Source organism: Nomascus leucogenys, chromosome 25 (assembly GCF_006542625.1).
Source record: "Nomascus leucogenys isolate Asia chromosome 25, Asia_NLE_v1, whole genome shotgun sequence".
Classification (NCBI taxonomy): domain Eukaryota; kingdom Metazoa; phylum Chordata; class Mammalia; order Primates; family Hylobatidae; genus Nomascus; species Nomascus leucogenys.
The window spans coordinates 15,921,644-15,942,709 of NC_044405.1; the positions used below are offsets into that span (position 1 = coordinate 15,921,644).

The 21,066-nt window shown below is 36.1% G+C and overlaps 1 protein-coding gene across 3 annotated transcripts; it reads right to left on the reverse strand.

Annotated features, from left to right (window-relative positions):
• Positions 1-19,010: 19,010 nt before the first annotated feature.
• LOC105738720 (keratin-associated protein 19-3) lies at positions 19,011-19,685 on the reverse strand. 3 transcript variants are annotated; one of them, XM_012501790.2, is made up of 2 exons: positions 19,549-19,633; positions 19,011-19,452 (listed from the first exon to the last, which is right to left on the reverse strand). In XM_012501790.2, the coding sequence occupies exons 1-2, from the start codon at positions 19,631-19,633 to the stop codon at positions 19,361-19,363; spliced, it is 177 nt and encodes a 58-aa protein (XP_012357244.1). In that variant the 3' UTR covers positions 19,011-19,360. The 3 variants fall into 3 exon arrangements, with proteins under 3 accessions (XP_012357244.1, XP_030662178.1, XP_012357243.1); XM_030806318.1 differs by having other exon boundaries at positions 19,011-19,425; positions 19,507-19,633; XM_012501789.1 differs by having other exon boundaries at positions 19,011-19,685.
• Positions 19,686-21,066: the final 1,381 nt, after the last annotated feature.

The window sequence follows — 21,066 nt, forward strand, 5'->3', positions numbered from 1 at the left end:
TTTGTTAGTGAATTATTTTTCTCAAACTATTAAACAGTATTCTTTTCTATGTGTTCTTTTTTTATTATTATTTGAGATGGAGTCTTGCTCTGTCACCCAGGCTGGAGTGCAGTGGTGTGATCTCGGCTCACTGCAAACTCTGCCTCCCAGGTTCACGCCATTCTCCTGCCTCAGCCTCCCAAGTAGCTGGGACTACAGGCACCCGCCACCACACCTGGCTAATTTTTTGTATTTTTAGTAGAGACGGGGTTTCACCATGTTAGCCAGGATGCTGTCGATCTCCTGACCTCGTGATCCGCCCGCCTTGGCCTCCCAAAGTGCTGGGATTACAGGCGTGAGCCACCGCGCCTGGCCCTATGTGTTCTTAAATATTTCTGATCTGTCATTTATTTTAATGGGAATTGTTCTTAGTAAGGTCCAAAAGATTCTTAGCAAACTAGCAGTGTAGCATAACACACACAGCATGTGAGTCTTGGAAAACTGGGTCGTGAACATCTTAATTTGCAAGAGTTTCTACTTCAGTAGAAATGTCAGGCTTCATAGAACAAAGATTTTAGGCTTAGAAATAATGAAAGTTTTCAAAGAGTTTTATTCCAATCATAAAATGGCTCTCAGTTGGTCTATAAGTGATACTTAAAGTAGAAACTCCCAGCCAACTTCAAGTGTTTGGGCTCCAGAAACAGTCTTAAGAACACAGCCAGGAGCTCAACTAGGTGATGAGGAAGACAGTGAGTGAATGGAAAGGTTCTGAAAATGAGTTTCCGAAGTGGCAAGAGATGCCCCCTGGTGTACAGAAGGAATCACTGCAGCCTTTTTTTTGCTTTGGTCAGCAACAAAAAATGACAGATATGTCTATAATCATATCCATATTGGATATTTATAGGGGTTGTAAAACGGTTAAAAAGTTATACAGATTCTATGTACAACCATGATTTTTTCCCCTTCAAATGTTGTCTGCTTTATAACTGTTTAACAAACACCTCATTTATGTTACCTCTACTGGTGAAATCATCTGCCCTCTAGCAATGCTGAGCCACTTTTAACACAGAGAAAGGGGACTTTATGCATCAGACGAGATTGTAAATTAGGAAAGCATGTTCTGTGAAGGGCAGCCTGCTAATTCCCTTTTTCAGACTTTACCCTCCTTTCAGATTAGCCTCTAACATTTTATCCTTCCAAAGCCTAGCTCATCTCCCATGAAATGCCTTATTCTCCACAGCAGCAGGATTGTAAAATTTACCTTCCTTAGGGTTTGTGGCATTATACAGCTCATGATGAAAGAGAGAAAGGTATGAGGAAGATGAGAGAAGAGTGGCTTGCTTACTTGACTGCTCCCTCTTCACCATATTCCACTAGAATGGGTTCCATTATTTTAACCCTGGATCTTATGAATTTGCCTTCGATAAAGTGACTTTGTTGTTAATTATCTACTCAGATTATGGCCTTTGTTTAACAACCAAACACAAAGTTTTATTGGTATCCATACCATCTAAAATTAGGTATACTAAAAACAAATGCTACAGATAACTTCACAATTGCCTTATACTAGAGGCTCCCTGCATGTTCCAGTAAAAAACTGATGATTTCAATCAAGATCCATTTTCTCTCTCTTTAATTCGGGGTCCTAGAACTCTGTTGAGTTTTACCAAACTTATACCCAGTCAGTGAATTACTCTAATTAACCAGTGAAGACAACAAACTCAATCTACCATCTCTCTCAGCCCACAACTCATCCCAAATATCACTCCTGATGCATGATTTCTGGCAATAGCAAGAAGTAGTAAGAAGAGCAAACATGGATTTTAGATCCAGATTCTAATCCTAATTTTACAATCCATTGGCTGTGAGGTCTTGGAAAAGTTACTTAGCCTCTCTGATTCAGTTTCTTTATTCTTACAATGAGAATCATAATGTTTTCAGAGTTTATGTAAGGCATTTAAAGTATGTGCTTAAATTAAGTAATCAATGGTTGTCCTATTTTGGTATACAATGTTTCTATTATTATACTTGTCACTTCTAAGTTTCTTAGCATATTTAATGCTAGTTAATCTCATTTCTCTTTTCTCCATCTGTGTTTTTCTCTCTATTAATTGTTTTGAATGACTCAATACTTTATAAAGTCACCCATGGATGTTTCAGTACCTTTTACTCAAAACGGAAAAAGCAAAGAAGGGGAGAAGTGCACCAAATGAGAACTGACAGAGTTGTATAAAATTTTACTTAGATCTAAAAATTTATACAAATTATCTAGCCCTAATCATGGTACTTCGCAGTTTGATAAAAACGCTGCTCATATAAACAGGAGTTTATTAAACTTAACAGAAGCTGATTTTTAAACATTAAATCAAAGACAAATGTTGTGATTAATTTTCAGTGAGCAATTAGGTACATATGAGAAACTAGTAAACTCCTTGTTTCCTATCCATTGTATGACAAGGGTAAAAGCAATTTAACAAAATATTTCTTTTGTTTCCTTTGTACTTCTCAGTTTAATGACTGAAGATTCAATTCTCTTCCTTTAGAAACTCAAAGAAAATACACAGGAGGGGATACATTTGAAATTATACCTTCGAAATGTCAGTGACACTAGCTGATGAACACTTGAGCAGAAACAATCAACTTTAATACTTTTCAACACATATAAAAATATATTCCTGTTTAATTTCTTTCTTGATTTTAGGTTAGATTCTTAAAATCCTTTCAGCCACATTATCTGCATTCAACAAAATATATTCCTTTTAATATTGATACAGATGAAGATTGACACAAATATGTTAAATGGCCTGCAGGGATAGTCTTCACATAGAAGGAAGAAAGTTCAAAGTCAAATATAAATACACATACGCATTTGTTCAAATGTCAACACTCTACTTGATATTTACAAAACTGAGGAATATTTTTGACACTTATTGTTTCTGTCCAATTTGTTAAAATAATATTTTGTTGATTTTATGTACTCTTCTATTTTCCATTCCTTCTATTTTTTTAACTTTAGAAATATACTATACTCTAGGAAGAACTTAGGAAGGCAAACATGTTGTAAAGAAATTTTTGTTTTCAAAGTGTTTAATGGAAATTTTAGAGAAAAAAATGAGAAATTTGAGTAAAAGAGATAAGATAGTCACCTAAATGATGTATAATGAAGAAAGAAATTAGACAAAAGAAAGTTGGGGAGTCTAAGGGTAATCCTGAAAACTAGTATCTTATGAAAAAAGAGACAAGAGGGCTCTGTTCTGTTCCATTGATCTATGTCTCTGTTGTGGTACCAGTACCATGCTGTTTTGGTTACTGTAGCCTTGTAGTATAGTTTGAAGTCAGGTAGCGTGATGCCTCCAGCTTTGTTCTTTTGGCTTAGGATTGACTTGGCGACGCGAGCTCTTTTTTGGTTACATATGAACTTTAAAGTAGTTTTTTCCAATTATGTGAAGAAAGTCATTGGTAGCTTGATGGGGATGGCATTGAATCTATAAATTACCTTGGGCAGTATGGCCATTTTCACGATATTGATTCTTCCAACCCATAAGCATGGAATGTTCTTCCACTTGTTTGTATTCTCTTTTATTTCATTGAGCAGTGGTTTGTAGTTCTCCTTGAAGAGGTCCTTCACATCCCTTGTAAGTTGGATTCCTAGGTATTTTATTCTCTTTGAAGCAATTGTGAATGGGAGTTCACTCATGATTTGGCTCTCTGTTTGTCTGTGATTGGTGTACAAGAATGCTTGTGATTTTTGTACATTGATTTTGTATCCTGAGACTTTGCTGAAGTTGCTAATCAGCTTAAGGAGATTTTGGGCTGAGACAGTGGGGTTTTCTAGATATACAATCATGTCATCTGCAAAAAGGGACAATTTGGCTTCCTCTTTTCCTAATTGAATACCCTTTATTTCCTTCTCCTGCCTGATTGCCCTGGCCAGAACTTCCAGCAGTATGTTGAATAGGAGTGGTGAGAGAGGGCATCCCTGTCTTGTGCCAGTTTTCAAAGGGAATGCTTCCAGTTTTTGCCCATTCAGTATGATATTGGCTGTGGGCTTGTCATAGATAGCTCTTATTATTTTAAGATACGTCCCATCAATACCTAATTTATTGAGAGTTTTTAGCATGAAGCGTTGTTGAATTTTGTCAAAGGCCTTTTCTGCATCTATTGAGATAATCATGTGGTTTTTGTCTTTGGTTCTGTTTATATGCTGGATTACAGAGCCCTCAGAAATAATGCCGCATATCTACAACTATCTGATCTTTGACAAACCTGACAAAAACAAGAAATGGGGAAAGGATTCCCTATTTAATAAATGGTGCTGGGAAAACTGGCTAGCCATATGTAGAAAGCTGAAACTGGATCCCTTCCTTACACCTTATACAAAAATTAATTCAAGATAGATTAAAGACTTAAATGTTAGACCTAAAACCATTAAAATCCTACAAGAAAACCTAGGCAATACCATTCAGGACATAGGCGTGGGCAAGGACTTCATGTCTAAAACATCAAAAGCAATGGCAACAAAAGCCAAAATTGACAGATGGGATCTAATTAAACTAAAGAGCTTCTGCACAGCAAAATAAACTACCATCAGAGTGAACAGGCAACCTACAGAATGGGAGAAAATTTTTGCAACCTACTCATCTGACAAAGGGCTAATATCCAGAATCTACAATGAACTCAAACAAATTTACAAGAAAAAAACAATCCCATCAAAAAGTGGGCGAAGGACATGAACAGACACTTCTCAAAAGAAGACATTTATGCAGCCAAAAAACATATGAAAAAATGCTCATCATCACTGGCCATCAGAGAAATGCAAATCAAAACCACAGTGAAATACCATCTCACACCAGTCAGAATGGCCATCATTAACAAGTCAGGAAACAACAGGTGCTGAAGAGATGTGGAGAAATAGGAACACTTTTACACTGTTGGTGGGACTGTAAATTAGTTCAACCATTGTGGAAGTCAGTGTAGCGATTCCTCAGGGATCTAGAACTAGAAATACCATTTGACCCAGCCATCCCATTACTGGGTATATACCCAAAGGACTATAAATCATGCTGCTATAAAGACACATGCACACCTATGTTTATTGCGGCACTATTCACAATAGCAATGAGTTGGAACCAACCCAAATGTCCAACAACGATAGACTGGATTAAGAAAATGTGGCACATATACACCATGGAATATTATGCAGCCATAAAAAATGATGAGTTCATGTCCTTTGTAGGGACATGGAGGAAGCTGGAAACCATCATTCTCAGTAAACTATCGCAAGGATAAAAAAGCAAACACTGCATGTTCTCACTCATAGGTGGGAACTGAACAATGAGAACTCATGGACACAGGAAGGGGAACATCACACTCCGGGGACTGTTGTGGGGTGGGAGGAGGGGGGAGGGACAGCAATAGGAGATATACCTAATGCTAAATGACGAGTTGATGGGTGCAGCAAAACAACACGGCACATGGATACATATGTAACAAACCTGCACATTGCGCACATGTACCCTAAAACCTAAAGTATAATAATAAAAAAAAAATCAAAAAGAAAAAAGAGACAAGAAACTCAAGGAATTTCATGAAGTGGAAAGGTCTTTGTGCTTCTTCCATATACATTGTGTGTGTGTGTGTGTGTGTGTGTGTGTGTTTTCAGATACATATAAATATAATACAAATGGAATAATCAGTGTCGAATTGCATGTTTAAATGGCGGACTTTTTACTACATTCAAATAAATTTGTCCCAGTTGATTAGATTTGAGGCCCACTAGAATAACTGATTACTAAGCATTATAATTCAAGTTCATCATAAAGCATATGTTCACTTGTTTTACAGTAAATATCAATTCATGAAAGGAAGAAAAGTCTTAAAAATCAGTTAACCCAAGTTATTTCAAGTCATAAATTTAAATACCTACTAGATTCTTCAGTGAATGCTGAAGAGCAGTTATTTTTATGGTTTTGTATTTTATGTAAAGCTGGCGACATATATTTGACTTGAAACGTGTAGCACTTTTTAACAGATCTTATAAGCTACCTATTAGATAACCAGATACATAATAAGACAGGCAAGCAGCATTGTACATAATTCTGTTAAGACAAAATTAAAAATGTAAAAAAAACATATACATTATATAACAATAAGAATTATAAATAAGAATGTAATAAATGTGTAATAAGTATGCTTAGCCCTTTTTCCTAAAACAAGAGGACTTACATTTTTAAAAGGTATTTGGCTTTATTTTCTAAGTGAAATTTGAATGCTCAGAAAGAAGTTCTGCTCAATAGTAATGGCAGAAATAAGATCATAGAATGTAACCTTGGGTGTAAAACTTGTGTAACACTTACATTTTACAGATGGGGAGAGCGAGCTTGATGACCTATAGAAACTTATGCCTGCCATGAGCATCACCTGTAAATGATTATGATGTACTCTACCACTCTTTGGAATAAAAGTTTAAAAAATCATCCTCCACTGATAAAGTCACTTATCAAGTCACCATAGATTATTGACTGGTGTTTCCAAAAGGAAAATGAGATTGGTTTTTGTTAGAAGATTATTGTATCAGCTATATCATTTAAATTCACTTTGAAAGACACCCAGCCATTATAATCAGGTGACTACGGGGATAACATATATTATTACTAAAAGCAAGAAATCATTCTTCATTTAGAAGGCCCAATCAACACCAAAGAAGCATGATTCTCACAAATTATTGCTTTTTGAAACAATAATAAATAGATTCAAAGGAAACAATACAGAGGGAAAAATAATGCCTCACATGGTCATTATGAAAGTTAAAAATTGAATACTGGAGTGAAGGTCAAGTAAATGTTAAAAAGTTACTGCACAAACACAATCACCATGTTAAATGAGCTGCAGGTAAAAGTGACTTTCTAATTTGGAGAATTTGTACAATCAAAAGGGTCAAACAGGTTGTGCATGATGCCATAATCTTGATGTTCATCCCTTAAATCTTTATTGAGATTAGGTTGTCATTTCTTTCAAGTCTTTTGTCATTAACATGGAATTTTTTTTTTTTTTTGCCAAAGACTGAACCTTTTAAAAAGCAAGAAAAGTATTAAAGAAAATTAATAAATAAATGAGTATTTCTCTACATTGTATAAAATCAATTTGTTTGATCATTTGCTTGGATTAATTCATTTTCAGTGACACAGACTTAGTTTTAAAATAGCATTCCATGCTGCTCCTGAGTATTAGTTACACAATTGCTTTAGTTGTTTTAAAGATTATGGCCTTTTAATATTTTCTACCACTCAGAATAAGAACAAAAACTGTCCATACCAACAAAATACTCCCATAAAGAACCTGACTGTGATATGCCCCTCAAATGAAAAAAATCCATCAGAAGAATAATGTCCTTTAAATAACTCCGTTACATCACATCTCAGTCATTGAAAGCACCTTGTGAGTTTATTTCTTCCTTCCCATGGAAACCTCCTTTCACATGGTATCTCTGAGGTCAAAATTCAGCAGCCTGGAAGACTCAATATGACGTGAAAGTTATCCAAGTTGAGATTTATTCTACAACAATTAAATATCAAACTAGTCATACTCCACAATAGTTTGAGAAAAAAATGTCATACTTTAAATATCATGGTTCACAAATGATCAACACGGATCCCAGGGATGGCACAAAGATGGTTCTAATTCAATGAATGCAGAATGTTAGTATCTTCTTAATGGATGTTGATCTGGTTACAGAGAATATGCACCTTACATGACCACAGAGAGGCCAGAATTTTATTTTCATCCTGTTTGCCAAGGTCTTTATCTCTACAGCCAAAATTAGAACGGTGATTTAAACAATTGAAGTCACAGTACTCACCCCAAAGCTTTTGTGGAAGCCTAGATTGTCAGTGACTGCAGCTATTAGGGAAATGAATTCAGCTGGGTAGAAAAAGCCACATGACTTGAGTTTAAATGTCACTCTTTGTTCTCTGTACAGTAAAATTGTAAACCCTCAGAAGTGGGGCTGGTAAAGCCTACAGCCTTTACATCTCAAATAGCACACAAGCCCCCCAAACCCTTTAATATTCCCTTGATTCCAGGAAGGGAGGGCCTCTTGAATATTAACATGTTTGAATTTAGTATTCTTTTAATCAGCTTGTGCCTGTAAGAGGTAATTTTTCCATTCTCAAAGCCTTGGCTTTTATCTGACCCCAATTGAGATCCCCATAAATTTACTCCATGACATGAGGTAATCCCTCAACTGTATTTCAAAAGATTATTTTGCTTCACTAATTATACATGATGGCTTCTGACATTCTCTGTAAGAAGGTATTTATGTAAACATCATGATCTGTCCACCATTATTCAAAACCAACTTCTATTAAAGGGTTAACCACCTCAACTGAGTCCCTGGGATAGACACATCTCTTAACCTGGCAATAATAATCTTAAGAATAGTAAGTGTTTATGAATACTTATTATATGCCAGGAACTTTAGATGTTTTGATTCACTTAACACGATCCCCTATGAGGTAAGTATTGTGATTACCCTCATTTTATAGATGGCCTAGAGAGCTGAAGTAATGGCATGCCCGACGTCATCATGGCTATTAAGTAAGTGTGCGTGTTGAATCTGAATTTAGGTAAGCTGACTTCAGAGGCTATGTTTTTCCACTTCACTGAATTGCTGATTCATAGAGCTCGCCAGAAGGGGAAAAAGCAGACACCTCTTGATGGTGTTTTCTATAGCACACTTAGATCACCTAAAGGCTTGGGGCATAATTTTTGTAGACATGGTTTATCTTTGTTAACTTCTTATCCATGTCCTTTTGATCTCCACCCTTTGCCCCTGCCACATCCATCCTGAAGAAGTCAGTCACTACATGGCCTCTCTTGGGGGCTGGGTTTTATTACTGAGTCACTCCATCCATGTGAGTTTCTTCCCCTGACTTTGCATCTCTGGTTCCGTGTGTATTCCTCTGCTTTCTCCTTTTCCTCTCCCTTTTCCCTCCCAGTATGTGGGTGGATAGTATTCCAGAAGTAAATGGCAATAATGTACAGGATGGTTCTCTTCCCAAACCCTCAGGAATGAATTTACAATTCTCACCATGACCACAAGTCTTAACCCTATGTGCTAGGCAAAGATTTAATTCAGAGAATTTTAGTCATTTTAGAAAACTGGATAAATTGTTTGGGAGGAATAGTTAAAAAATAAATTAGATTTCAGTAGCACTCTTGTTACTTAACTAAGAGTATGCTTATTTATATTCTGGGCTGAATCTGGTATGGAAGAAAACATGGACATTTACTCTAACTTGGGCTCTGTGTCGTTGACATTTATGACTTGTTTTTGTCGGGTTACTCAGTATCTAAAACTTGTTTCTGTTTTGGGAGAAGAGAGTACTATGGCTCCCACTGTAGACCTTAAAGAGGACTAGATAATTCCTTTCATTACTCTCAGTAGCAATGTCTTAGGTATTTGAATTAAGCTTGGCTAATCAACTGTCTCAACTGGTCTTGGATTTTTAACAAAGTGACACAAAGACAAAAAACAGTATTCAGAATGTATCTAGAGCAGAGGTATCCAGAAGCAGAAAAAATGGCACGAGGAATGTCAGTAGTAACAGTGTCCCACTCTAGTGGTGGCTAAAAAGAAAAATGTCAGTAATGACAAAAATAATATCCTAACAAGACTATTGCTGTGTCATTGATTTGGGTGCTATATTAGCTATATTGACCACCCTGGGTTGCATCCCACTGCTCAACCCAGTCTCCCAGATTTCCCACAGTTCTTCAAACTACCCATAGTCTCAGTAAAGTTGTTTGTTTGCTTTTTGCTTTTTTTTTTTTGCCAGTGATTTCCATCTCATTCAATCAAGAATACCACTAGACACATTCTGCATTTCCTTACATTCCTTTCTTCTAGAACAAAAGTAGACTAAGAAGACATTTATGATGACTTGATAATCTTTCCTTTCACTACTTCCATGCTTATTAAATAGTCTGCCTGGTAGACAGGGCTTGTGTTTCAGCCTCTTCATACAGTACAGACTGTTGACATAAAAGTTCTAATAAATCACTGTATTATATTTTCCATTTACTCTTTGCCTAGGAAGTAATCCAGGTGTTTCATATGAGCTGTTTAAATCTTTTGAGCAAACTATTTCCCTTATTATTTTAACATGAAAATAGAGCATATGAAGCATACAATTTAAAATGGGAACATATCAAGCTTAATAGCCATCTTGTATTGTAACCATGACTGATATAATAAAGTAATACATTTAGCTTTATAAATCTGTAATGATTTTCAATTCAAATGCATTAAAGTTGAGTAAATCTAGATTGCAAGGAAGAAGCTCATTACTGAGCAGGAGAGAAAGATAAGCAAACATCACATTATACGATAAAAGTTGTTGTGAGAAAAGAAAACATGTGAAAAGAATATAGTTGAGGATAAGGTGTTTGTTCATTTTTCATGAACTATGATGTCAGAGTAGTTTTTACACATTAAGACTCGCAAGATGAAAAGGTATTACGATGGGATGAAACAGAGACACCAGGTACTATAAAAGAATAAGTGTATTATAGTAATAATAATCATTATTATTACAGATAATGTCTACCATTTATTCTGCCTGGCCATTCTTTTGTACTTTGCAAATAATAGATCATTTAGTCCTCACCACATTACAGGGAAAACGATGAGATTATTTTCAACTTGCAGATAACAAAAATGAGATTTAATGAGATAAAATAAATTTCCCAAGTTCAGAGAATTAATCTGCAGTCAAGTTAGTATTGGAATCCAAGCAGTTTGACTTGAACTTTGAGGTTCTAACTAGTAAGAATGGCACCTTAAGATGTAAGCAAAATAAAATTTGAGTTAGGAAAATCCTTAATGGAGACTACTGTGATGAAGAGATGAAAAAATATAAAATAAGAAAGAAGAATTGGTGATGCAGATGGTGTGCCATCTTTGAGAAAAATATAAATGCCAAGGTTAAGGGGAATTAGTAGCCAATAACTGAGGAGAGGGACATAAATGGATAATTATTTTCACAAAAGTTTAATTTTGCAGCACTTGGTGGATCAAAATGCTGCAAAGGGGTTTGTAGGGAGGCAAAAAGGGTGAATGTGTGGGAAAAATAATCTATTGGTTAGAATAAGTTTAAGCTCAGCTGTCTATGGAGACATGCATTTGGAAACATTCTTCTGGTAGATAAATATCAGAAGAAAGACTGGATTGGGAGAGATGCCATATATGGCAAATAAAAATACAGAGTGCCCAGTTAAACTTGAGTTCTAAATAAACAACATTTTGTTTAGCATAAGCATGCTCTATATAATATTTTAGACATACCAAAAATGTTTTTGTTACTTATCTGAAATTCAAACTTCATAATTTGTTCATTATTGTGTCTGGCATTCCTATAAACTGGGAATGTAGATTCGAGCACCACAACTTGCAGAGAAGGGGTCAACTACTGCTTAGAGTAAAGGAGGTCAGCTTTAAATAAACAAAGGCTAGACAATGGGATCTCTGGTAGAATACAAAGCTTTATCTTTTCCCTCTCATCTACTCTCTTTGCGTTATAACTTTGAAATGTTCTTTCACTCTGATTCCTGGCACATCATATAACATGGTGTTACCAGCAAAAAGGCAGAATTGATGATGTTCTGGTTCTGAGCATGAATGTCCTTGCAAGACTCTAGTTTGCTCTCATACTCTTGCCATCTTCATGAGTACACAGTAAGTAGATCTAGCCTAATTTGAGAGTGACAGATTGATGGAGCAAAGGCAATTGCCATTTTTACCCCAGTCAACAGTAAGTCAAACCCCAGTCATGTGAGCAAACAGCAAGGCTATCTTACTTCCCCCAGCCGTTGGATGGTTGAGCACGAACCATCTTATTATATAGCACTGAGGCTTATCGTTGTGTGTAATACAGCAGTATGATGGCAATAGAAAATGGAAACAGTCAATTATAATAGTGTCAAAATAAAAGTAGCAATAACTAATATATATTGATTGCAGACTACATGACAAGCTATGCTTTGAGGTTTTGTATGCGTTACTCATTTAATCCTCACAAGGATCATATGAAATTGTTGCTATTATTACCCCAGTTTTACAGATTAGAACACTGAAATCCAATGGGCTTAAGTAACTTTTCCAAGGTCACCTTGGGAAGTAACAGAGCTGACAGTCTGACTTAGGTGGATTTGTCTTCAGAAAGTTCATGCCTAACCACCTAGTGATACTGCATCTCAACAAAACTTTGAGGATGACACTGGATTTGACAATAAAGAAGTTGTTTGGAACATTTACTGCATTAGCTTCAACTAAGTGACAGACTATTGGGGGAGGATGGAAGATTGCCCTAGAAATGAGGTACAGAGGAAGAGAGAGAATGCAGAGGGGGTGCAGGTATTCCTTTAGATCATTCAATGACATGAAGAAAAGGGGAAGAGATGACAGTCAACTTAAAGATAGACCAAGATGACACTGAGGTTTTAACCTTGGTTTCTTTGGTTGTGTTTTTCATAGGACTTTGTGTATGTCTGAAGATAGTACATTGCACTCACACTTCCTGAGTTGAAAACCCAGCTTTGTCTTGCATAAACATCCAACTCTAGGAATTTTTTAGCCTCTCTGAGCTTTACTTTTTTAGCATACAAATACTTCAAAGAGTTTCTAAAAGACTAAAGCACAGTATCCCAGAATATAGATGGTAGTTCCAGGTAGGTCAATTTCAGGTGTCTTCCTACAAGGGGAAACTGCAAATAGAAGGATAGGTAATAGTGAATAAAACAACAAGCCAGAAGATAAGAAAGATAAAAACAGGAAAAATGAATGCCTCAAGTCTTACAGGGGAGAAGGAAAACTTCCTTCTCAGAGACAGTTGAGAACAAAAAATGGATGAACATAAATCTGCAAAGTGAGAGAGGGAGATCAAGGTGTATCTCTCCTGATGATACCATAGAAGAATTTTGACTGGAGCCTCTAATTCTTAAATGTGACCAGTGACAGCCTATGATTAAAACATTGGACCTTCTTGAGGGGCATTTGCCTCGCCTTCACTGCTCAGGTGCAAAAACTTATGCCTAGAGTCGAAATAAAATATTTTTAAATTTATCACAGGTTATAATACCTCACAACTCACTATTGCATGGTTTGTGGAAGCTATTTAAATTTTCCAAAGTGCAATTTCCTCACCTATTCCACAGGAATAACAAAATCATATACCTTATAATGTCTGAAGTTAATGTGTGACATGTCATGAAAGACAAAATAAATATGAGCTATCTTTACTAGCTATATTGCAGTAAAGATACTGCAATATGAGCTATCTTTATTAGCTATATTGCAGTGGCAGTTGGCTTACGTTTATGCCTATATACTTAACAGAGCATCCAGCATATTGCAGTAGTTAATGTCTACCTATGGAAAAGATAAATAAAACATGATATTAATTTAGCATAAAAGTAGAGCTTTTTTACATTTTCATCAATAGAATCATATTATTATAAGAAAAGGACACAGGATTCAATGAGGATACTGGCATATAAATTAATAACCAATGGTTTGGTACTATGATAGATTTATTTGGCACATATTTTATGAAATACTTTCTGTAAGCTAGGCATTATTCTAGGCCCTGTGGATGCACATATGAGTAAAAGAGATTAAATTTCTGCCCATATGTAGCTTCCATTTCCTGGGGAGATACAAAATATGTGAGTCAACAAGCAAGTGTATAACATCTCTTGGTGATAAGTGCTATGAAGAAAAGGCTATATAAAGGACCACAGGCCAATAGCGTCTCAGGGAAGACCTCTACGCAAAAGTGACATTTGTGCATGATGCTGTCAAGTGACTGCTGGAATCTGGAAAGCATCTCAAGAGAAGATACTTAAGTTAAATTTTTTAAATTTTTATTTTACTTTAAGTTCTGAATACATGTGCAGAACGTGCAGGTTTGTTACATAGGTATACATGTGCCATGGTGGTTTGCTGCACCCATCAACCCGACATCTCAGTTTCAAGCCTTTCATGCATTAGGTATTTGTCCTAATGCTCTCCCTCCCGTTGCTCCCCGCCCCCTGACAGGCCCCTGTGTGTGATGTTCCCTTCCCTGTCTCCATGTGTTCTCACTGTTCAGCTCCCACTTATGAGTGAGAACATGCTATGTTTGGTTTTCTGTGTTAGTTTGCTGAGAATGTTGGCTTCCAGCTTCATTCATGTCCCTTAAAAGGACATATCTCATTCTTTTTTATGGCTTTGTAGTATTCCATGGTGTATATGTGCCACATTTTCTTTATCCAGTCAATTGTTGATGGGCATTTGGGTTGGTTCCAAGTCTTTGCTATTGTAAATAGTGCTGAAATAAACATACATGTGCATGTGTCCTTATAGTAGAATTATTTATAATCCTTTGGGTATATGGAAGAAAATGTTTGCAATCTACCCATCTGACAAAGGTCTAATATCAAGAATATACAAGGAACTTAAACAAATTTACGAGAAAAAAAACAAACAACCCCATCAAAAAACATGCAAATTATATGAACAGACACTTCTCAAAAGAAGACATTTATGCAGCCAACAAACATATGAAAAAAAGTTCATCATCACTGGTCATCAGAGAAATGCCAATCAAAACCACAATGAGATATCATCTCACACCAGTCATAACTGCGATTATTAAAAAGTCAGGAAACAACAGATGCTGGCGAGGGTGTGGAGAAATAGGAATATTACACTGTTGGTGGGAGTGTAAATTAGTTCAACCATTGTGGAAGACAGTGTGGCAATTCCTCAAGGATCTAGAACCAGAAATACCATTTGACCCAGAAATCCCTTAAGTTAAATTTTGAATGTGAGTAGGAACTCTTTATGAGAAGTGAAGAGCAGCGCATCCAAGGTAAGGGAGGAGCTAGTATAAAGGCAGATATTTAACAAGATTATGGATCATTTAGGTAAATACACATATTAATTCAGTCGGTGTTTGCTGAGTGTCATATCATATCTGATGAGCCAACTGCATGGTCCAGGCTCTTCTGTAACTTGCCTTTTAATGAAATGTCCTTCCATATCAGCATATTGAGCGCTTCATTGTTTTCATCATAATAGCAGCATTATGTGTCATCCCAGGGAGAGATATAAGGAGTCATTTTAAAGAAATAACTTTTAACAAATAGACTAAAGAAAGGTGGCAGGTTTTGAGTTTCGGAGATCAGATAGGAATAGATGAAAACGTGCAGCCATAGTCCAAGTGGCAAATTATGACCATGAGCATTAGATAAAAGGTAAAATGAAATTGATATATTTATAAAAAATTATGCATTTTATGTCTCTATTAAGAAGATAGCACAAAATAGCTACCAGCTGACTATGGAGATGACAGAAGAGACATGCAAAGCTTCTCCATATTCTGACTTGAGTGGCTGTAGTGATCACAAATTGGTTGTCCTTGTCAACCAATTAAGCAATAGAATCCACATGGTCTCTACAACCCATAGTAAGGTGCTTGGCAGAAACGTAACTAAATATATAACAATGTTAAGCCTCAGAATCTCCAAGTTAGTAGCTCACACCATAGATGGATTCATAGCTGCAACCTAGTCCTCTAAACTTCAGAGGCCAGCAGTGATGTTTGTCAAACATATTTCCAATAAAAGGAAATACTTTTATTCAGATTACCAAATCGCTCAGGTATCCTGAATTTTTATTCTATACACATATCCAATACAATATTGATTCAATTAATCTTTCATATTAATAGAGCATTTTTAATTGATTAAAGAGTTTTTACATTGATTTGCATTATTAGAGTTTTCTGTGACCAATCTGAGGGCAGTAATAAGATGTGACCATGATTATTATGTCTGAAAAAACCTTTTCAGTGGAAAAAGAAATTTTACTTTTTGTATCCATGTTTCAAGAAATTATTCATTCTCCAATTTTATCCTTTAACATTAATCTTGGATCCTAAATTATGCAATCACTATTCACAAGCATGACTAGGTACACATGACACTATTATACCTTCCTCAAAATTAGAATCTATAGTTTTCATCAGGAAATTCCCCCTCTACTTGCATTCATAAGAATTGTATGTTCTATAGTATATTTTAAATTTTGAAGGTGAGTTCTACAGTATATCTTACTGATATACTGTAATAGACATCAACAGAAATTTAGTTCTCCCAGCAGAACTATTTAGTGACTGCAATTTAGTAATATCTTTCACATTCCCAGCTTCCAATTCTTTAACAATCTAACCAAGAATAAAAACATCTTTTGCAATATACTTTTAAAAGCCATGACATTCAGGAGCATCACAAATTATATTTGGGTACAAATCAAATTTAACAGCACCTGGACAGTTCAGAGCGGAAATCAAAAAGACCTTCAAGTAAGGCCAGCACTTAAACCTAATGAGGATGATTTTTGTTGTTTTTGCTTCCCTTGTTTAGTTTTCTAATTTGAAATAGAAAGTGTGGTGTAGTAAAAAGGTAACAGATTTTCTATCTACAAGGTCATCTTTAGTAGGATATAATGTCTGTCTGGAGAAAATTAGGTTGACAAGTCACATACTGTACATTCTAAATAATTGTTCTCTAAAAGCACCCACCATTTTTTATATGTTTATAAAGGGAAGCTTTATATATGCTTACAACCCTTATAGAGCAAATATAAATATGCAGACTAATTCACACACTGTTAAATTTTAGAGTTGACAACGGACAATAAAAAAATCAAAGATAGAAATCATACAGAATAGTAACTACAGTTCCTATAATCTACAGGGGCTAGAGGCTATTCTCCTGTAGATTTTTTGTTGTTGTTGTTAGAACAGAAAATAATTAGCTAAAGCTAAAAATTAGCTTAATTAAATAATTAATTAACTCTTCTATTTTGTCCAAGGAATTTAGAACATACTAAAACTTAGATTGCAAAACCTCACTAGCAAAATTAGGTATTTGCAAAGGGTATCTGCTGAAGGGTCTTTGAATCACTGTCTTTCAGTTTAACAGCACTTGGGCAGGTATTATATCTGGTTCTCATTTCAGCTTCACAAAAGATCAATTATCCATGCTCATTATCCTGATCTGATTACATTATATATATCAAAGCATCACTCTGTGCCCCATAAATACATACCATTATTGTGTCAATTAAAAAATAAAATAAAACATGGAGTGTGTTCTAAATGTGATTGGGCCCTTAACCTATGAATTTTTCTCTCTCTTTCTTTTTTGATTTCTTTCTTCTTTCTTGTCTTCTCTCCATTTTTTTGCTTCCATTGTTTAGTTTCTTAATTTGAAATCAAAAATATAGTATAGACAAAAAGGTAACACTTTTTCTATGAGAAATTATTGATAAGTAGTGTTCCTCTTTTAGATTTACAAGAGGATAAAAATATTTTCTAAGATAAATAGTAGGGGTCCAAATTTGAATTTAAGTGGATTCAGACATGCCAAGTCATGTCCGACAAACTGGTGAAACAGGCTTCTCTCGATACTTTGAAAGTTGACTGAGAAACATTGCAGAGGAAGGTTCTATCTGTGTTTACTATTGGTGTTCCAAGATGCCTGGCCACGGGTGGTGAACTTGTAAAACAAGCCTGAAAGGAACGGAAGAATTTTTGGGGTGAGAATAAATTCCTAGAGAAAAGACAGCCAGGCTCCTTGAACTTGACTGAGAAATGAAGACAGAGTTGACAGCCAAGAAGGGCTTTTATCAGTAAAGCCTCCTCTGTATTATTCTCAAGTGACTTTGTGTCATCATCCATTCATGACAAGCTATATAGACTATTAAAGGCCTCTAACAGGGTGCAACAAAAAAATCAGAAAGCATGCCTCCAGCTTACCCCAATTTTTCTTTAATTTTTTTTTAAATTTTTTACTTTTGTGGGGACATAGTAGGTACATACATTTATGAGGTACATGAGACATTTTGGTAGAGGCTTTCAAAGTGTAATAATCACATCATGGGAAATGGGGTAGCCCTGTCCTCAAGCATTTATCCTTCGTGTTACAAACAATCCAATTTTACTCTTCAAGTTATTTTAAAATGTACAACTGAATTATTATTGACTATAGTCCCCTAGTTGTGCTATCAAATACTGTCATTATTTATTCTTTCTATTTTTTTTGCACCTATTAACCAGCCCCAGTCCCCTCCCCAAATACCCTTCCCAGACTTTAGTAACTGTCCTTCTATTCTCTACCTCCATGAGTTGCATTGCTTTGATTTTTAGATCCCACAAATAAGTGAGAACATATGACGTGTGTCCTTCTGTGCCTGGTTTATTTCACTTAACAAAAGAAACTCCCAGGATGTTGGTCTGAGCAAAAATTTCTTGAGTAATACCCAGTAAGCACAGGCAGTCAAGGCAAAAATGGACAAATGGGATCACATAAAGTTAAAAAGCTTCTGCACAGCAAATGAAGCAATCAACAAAGTGAAGAGACAACCCACAGAATTGGAGAACACATTTGCAAACTACCTCCAATTTTTTGTACAACATTGTGCCACTGGGTTTCAGTGCCGCATTTCAGTGGGAGTTGCACCAGTCAAATATGGGACAATGGCCTTCAGGGAGATGCTAAATATAGAATGTAGTTCTCAGTAGGAAATGAGTGAAACTTCCCAATCTCCTTGTCGCAACCTCAACTGAAGGTGGAAAAAAGGCGAAGACGTGCCTGGCCTGAACAGGGGTACCAAGAAGACATTCAGCTAACAGCAACCAACGTTGCACAGCAGAATATGAGAATGACAGTGCCCTTGGTGATTCCAGGAACACTTGAGGGACACTTGAGAGGGGCTGACATCCTAAGTAAATAGACAGGCAAGTTATTTTTATCTCTTGTTAATATGATATCTTATTTGTTTTCAAGCTTCTGTAACACGGTAAACTAGAAACATTTTCATCATATTCCACCATGGAGCCACAGATCTCACTGCCTCATAAGTAAACTTTTTACAGTAGTTGCAAAATAAAATGTTAAATATAACAATGAAAATGTTGACAAGAACCAAAGTATTTATACTTTAATTCATTTATTAGATAAAAGCAAAATACAAGTTTTTGCTAGGATCTTGATTGAAAGATAACATCATGGTAATGGTGGTAAGAAAAATAAAGCAAATTTAGAAGAACAAACTAGAGTAGTCATACATGAATATGATTTCAGGTGATGGATTTCAAAAGTAAAAAGACAACAAATATTCATAGAAGCAGCTTAAATCTATTTTAAAGATTTAACATTGCTAAATATCTATCCATTGATGCCGAAGGCAATAGAATGGATTTTCTGGAATAAAAGCACAGGACAGGACCAAACACATTTGGAGGTTTCTCCTCTTCTTCCAATTTCAGCAATTCATTTAATAAAAGCCAGAGAATCCGTATCCTCCATAGTACGATGGGCGGCAGCAGCCATATCCGTAGCCTCCACAGCCAGAGCCATATCCGTAGCCTCCAAAGCCAGAGCCATATCCGTAGCCTCCGAAGCCAGAGCCATATCTGTAGCCTCCATAGCCACAGCCAGAACCCAGTCTGCGGAAGCTGCCACATCCACAGCCATAGCCATAGCCCAGGCCACCGAAGCCTCCACAGCCATAGCCCAGGCCTCCGTAGTAGTTGCCGTAGTAGCTCATGGTGTCAGGGGTAGTGAGTTTGGTTTGCTGCTCAAGGCAAGGTCCTGAGTGTGAATGCTGACATCTGTGCAGGCATGCTTATATACCCTGACACATCATCTGACAAAACACTTGCTGCCTATTTTAGCGTAGTTCTATATGTTACACTTACCTGACCCAATCCTGACATCTGAAGAGGCCCTCAAACTCATTAAAGTGTTTGAGCTTGCAATGCTGTTCTGTCATGCTGTCCCTTTAACATATTACATCACTTTTATGAGAAGAAATTGCTGTAGCTTCAAAGTCTGTGCATACCAGACCTTAAACAGACTTCTTCGTAGGCATACTGCATTACATAGTTGGTAATGCTATGTTTTGAAATTAAATATTGCTTCATCTCTGGCTTTCCTTGAATTGTTTTACTTCATTTATGATTAAATAACAGACTTTGGTTAAATTCAATGCTCTGAAATTTATCATATTCTTCCAGAGGTATCTATTACCTCAGGTGAGGTCCCTTTTTAAAGGGAAGCAAACATTTGAAAGACTGGAGCCGTCTGCTCACCTGCTATGCCTAACAGTAAAGAACTTCATGGGGTTAAAAAAGTTAAAATAAAGCCATCCTTCTTCTATTACTCTAGAACATTGGCCATCATAACCAATATTCTCTTTTTTTGGTTTTACTAGTTTAAAAAATAAAAACCATTTTGATTTAACAACGCAACAGAATATTGCTCAAACATTAAAGTCAAATCGCAGTAATCAAAAATCTATTTCCTAAGCAGCTTTACAAACTGTTCAAAATTTTTTTCACACCTTGACTCCCTTACTGGCATATTAGACATCCAAGGTGCTACCAAAAATACAAATTGTATTGCCCTCCTCTCTTATAAACACCATTCATTCCTTTTCCCTGATCCACACAATTATCCTCTTTTCTTTTCTTTTTTTTTTTTTTTGACACAGAATCTCGCTCTTTCGCCCAGGCTGGAGTGCAGTGGCACTATCTAGGCTCACTGCAAGCTCCACCTCCCAGATTCACGCCATTCTCTGGCCTCAGCCTCTGGATTAGCTGGGACTACAGGTGCCCGCCACCACGCCCGGCTAATTTTTTTTGTATTTTTAGTAGACATGGGGTTTCACCGTGTTAGCCAGGATGGTCTCGATCTCCTGACCTCGTGATCCACCCACCTCAGCCTCCCACAGTGCTGGGATTACAGGTGTGAGCCACCACGCCTGGCCTCCTCTTTTCAATATATTCTTTCAGTTCCCATTAGGGTCTGAGACTAGGTGAGATGGTGAAATATATGATATATATATATATATAGATATAATATATATATTTATATATATATAAAATATTCAATTTTTCAAATATTTTTGCCTTTATGTTACCTTTACCTATTGTGTGTTTCTTTTTTTTTCCTAAAAGAAAATAGCTAACTAATCTTTAC

Coding starts and splice junctions, on each gene's coding strand:
- LOC105738720 (XM_012501789.1), bottom strand. CDS start 19,633: ATGAGCTACTACGGCAACTACTACGGAGGCCTGGGCTATGGCTGTGGA.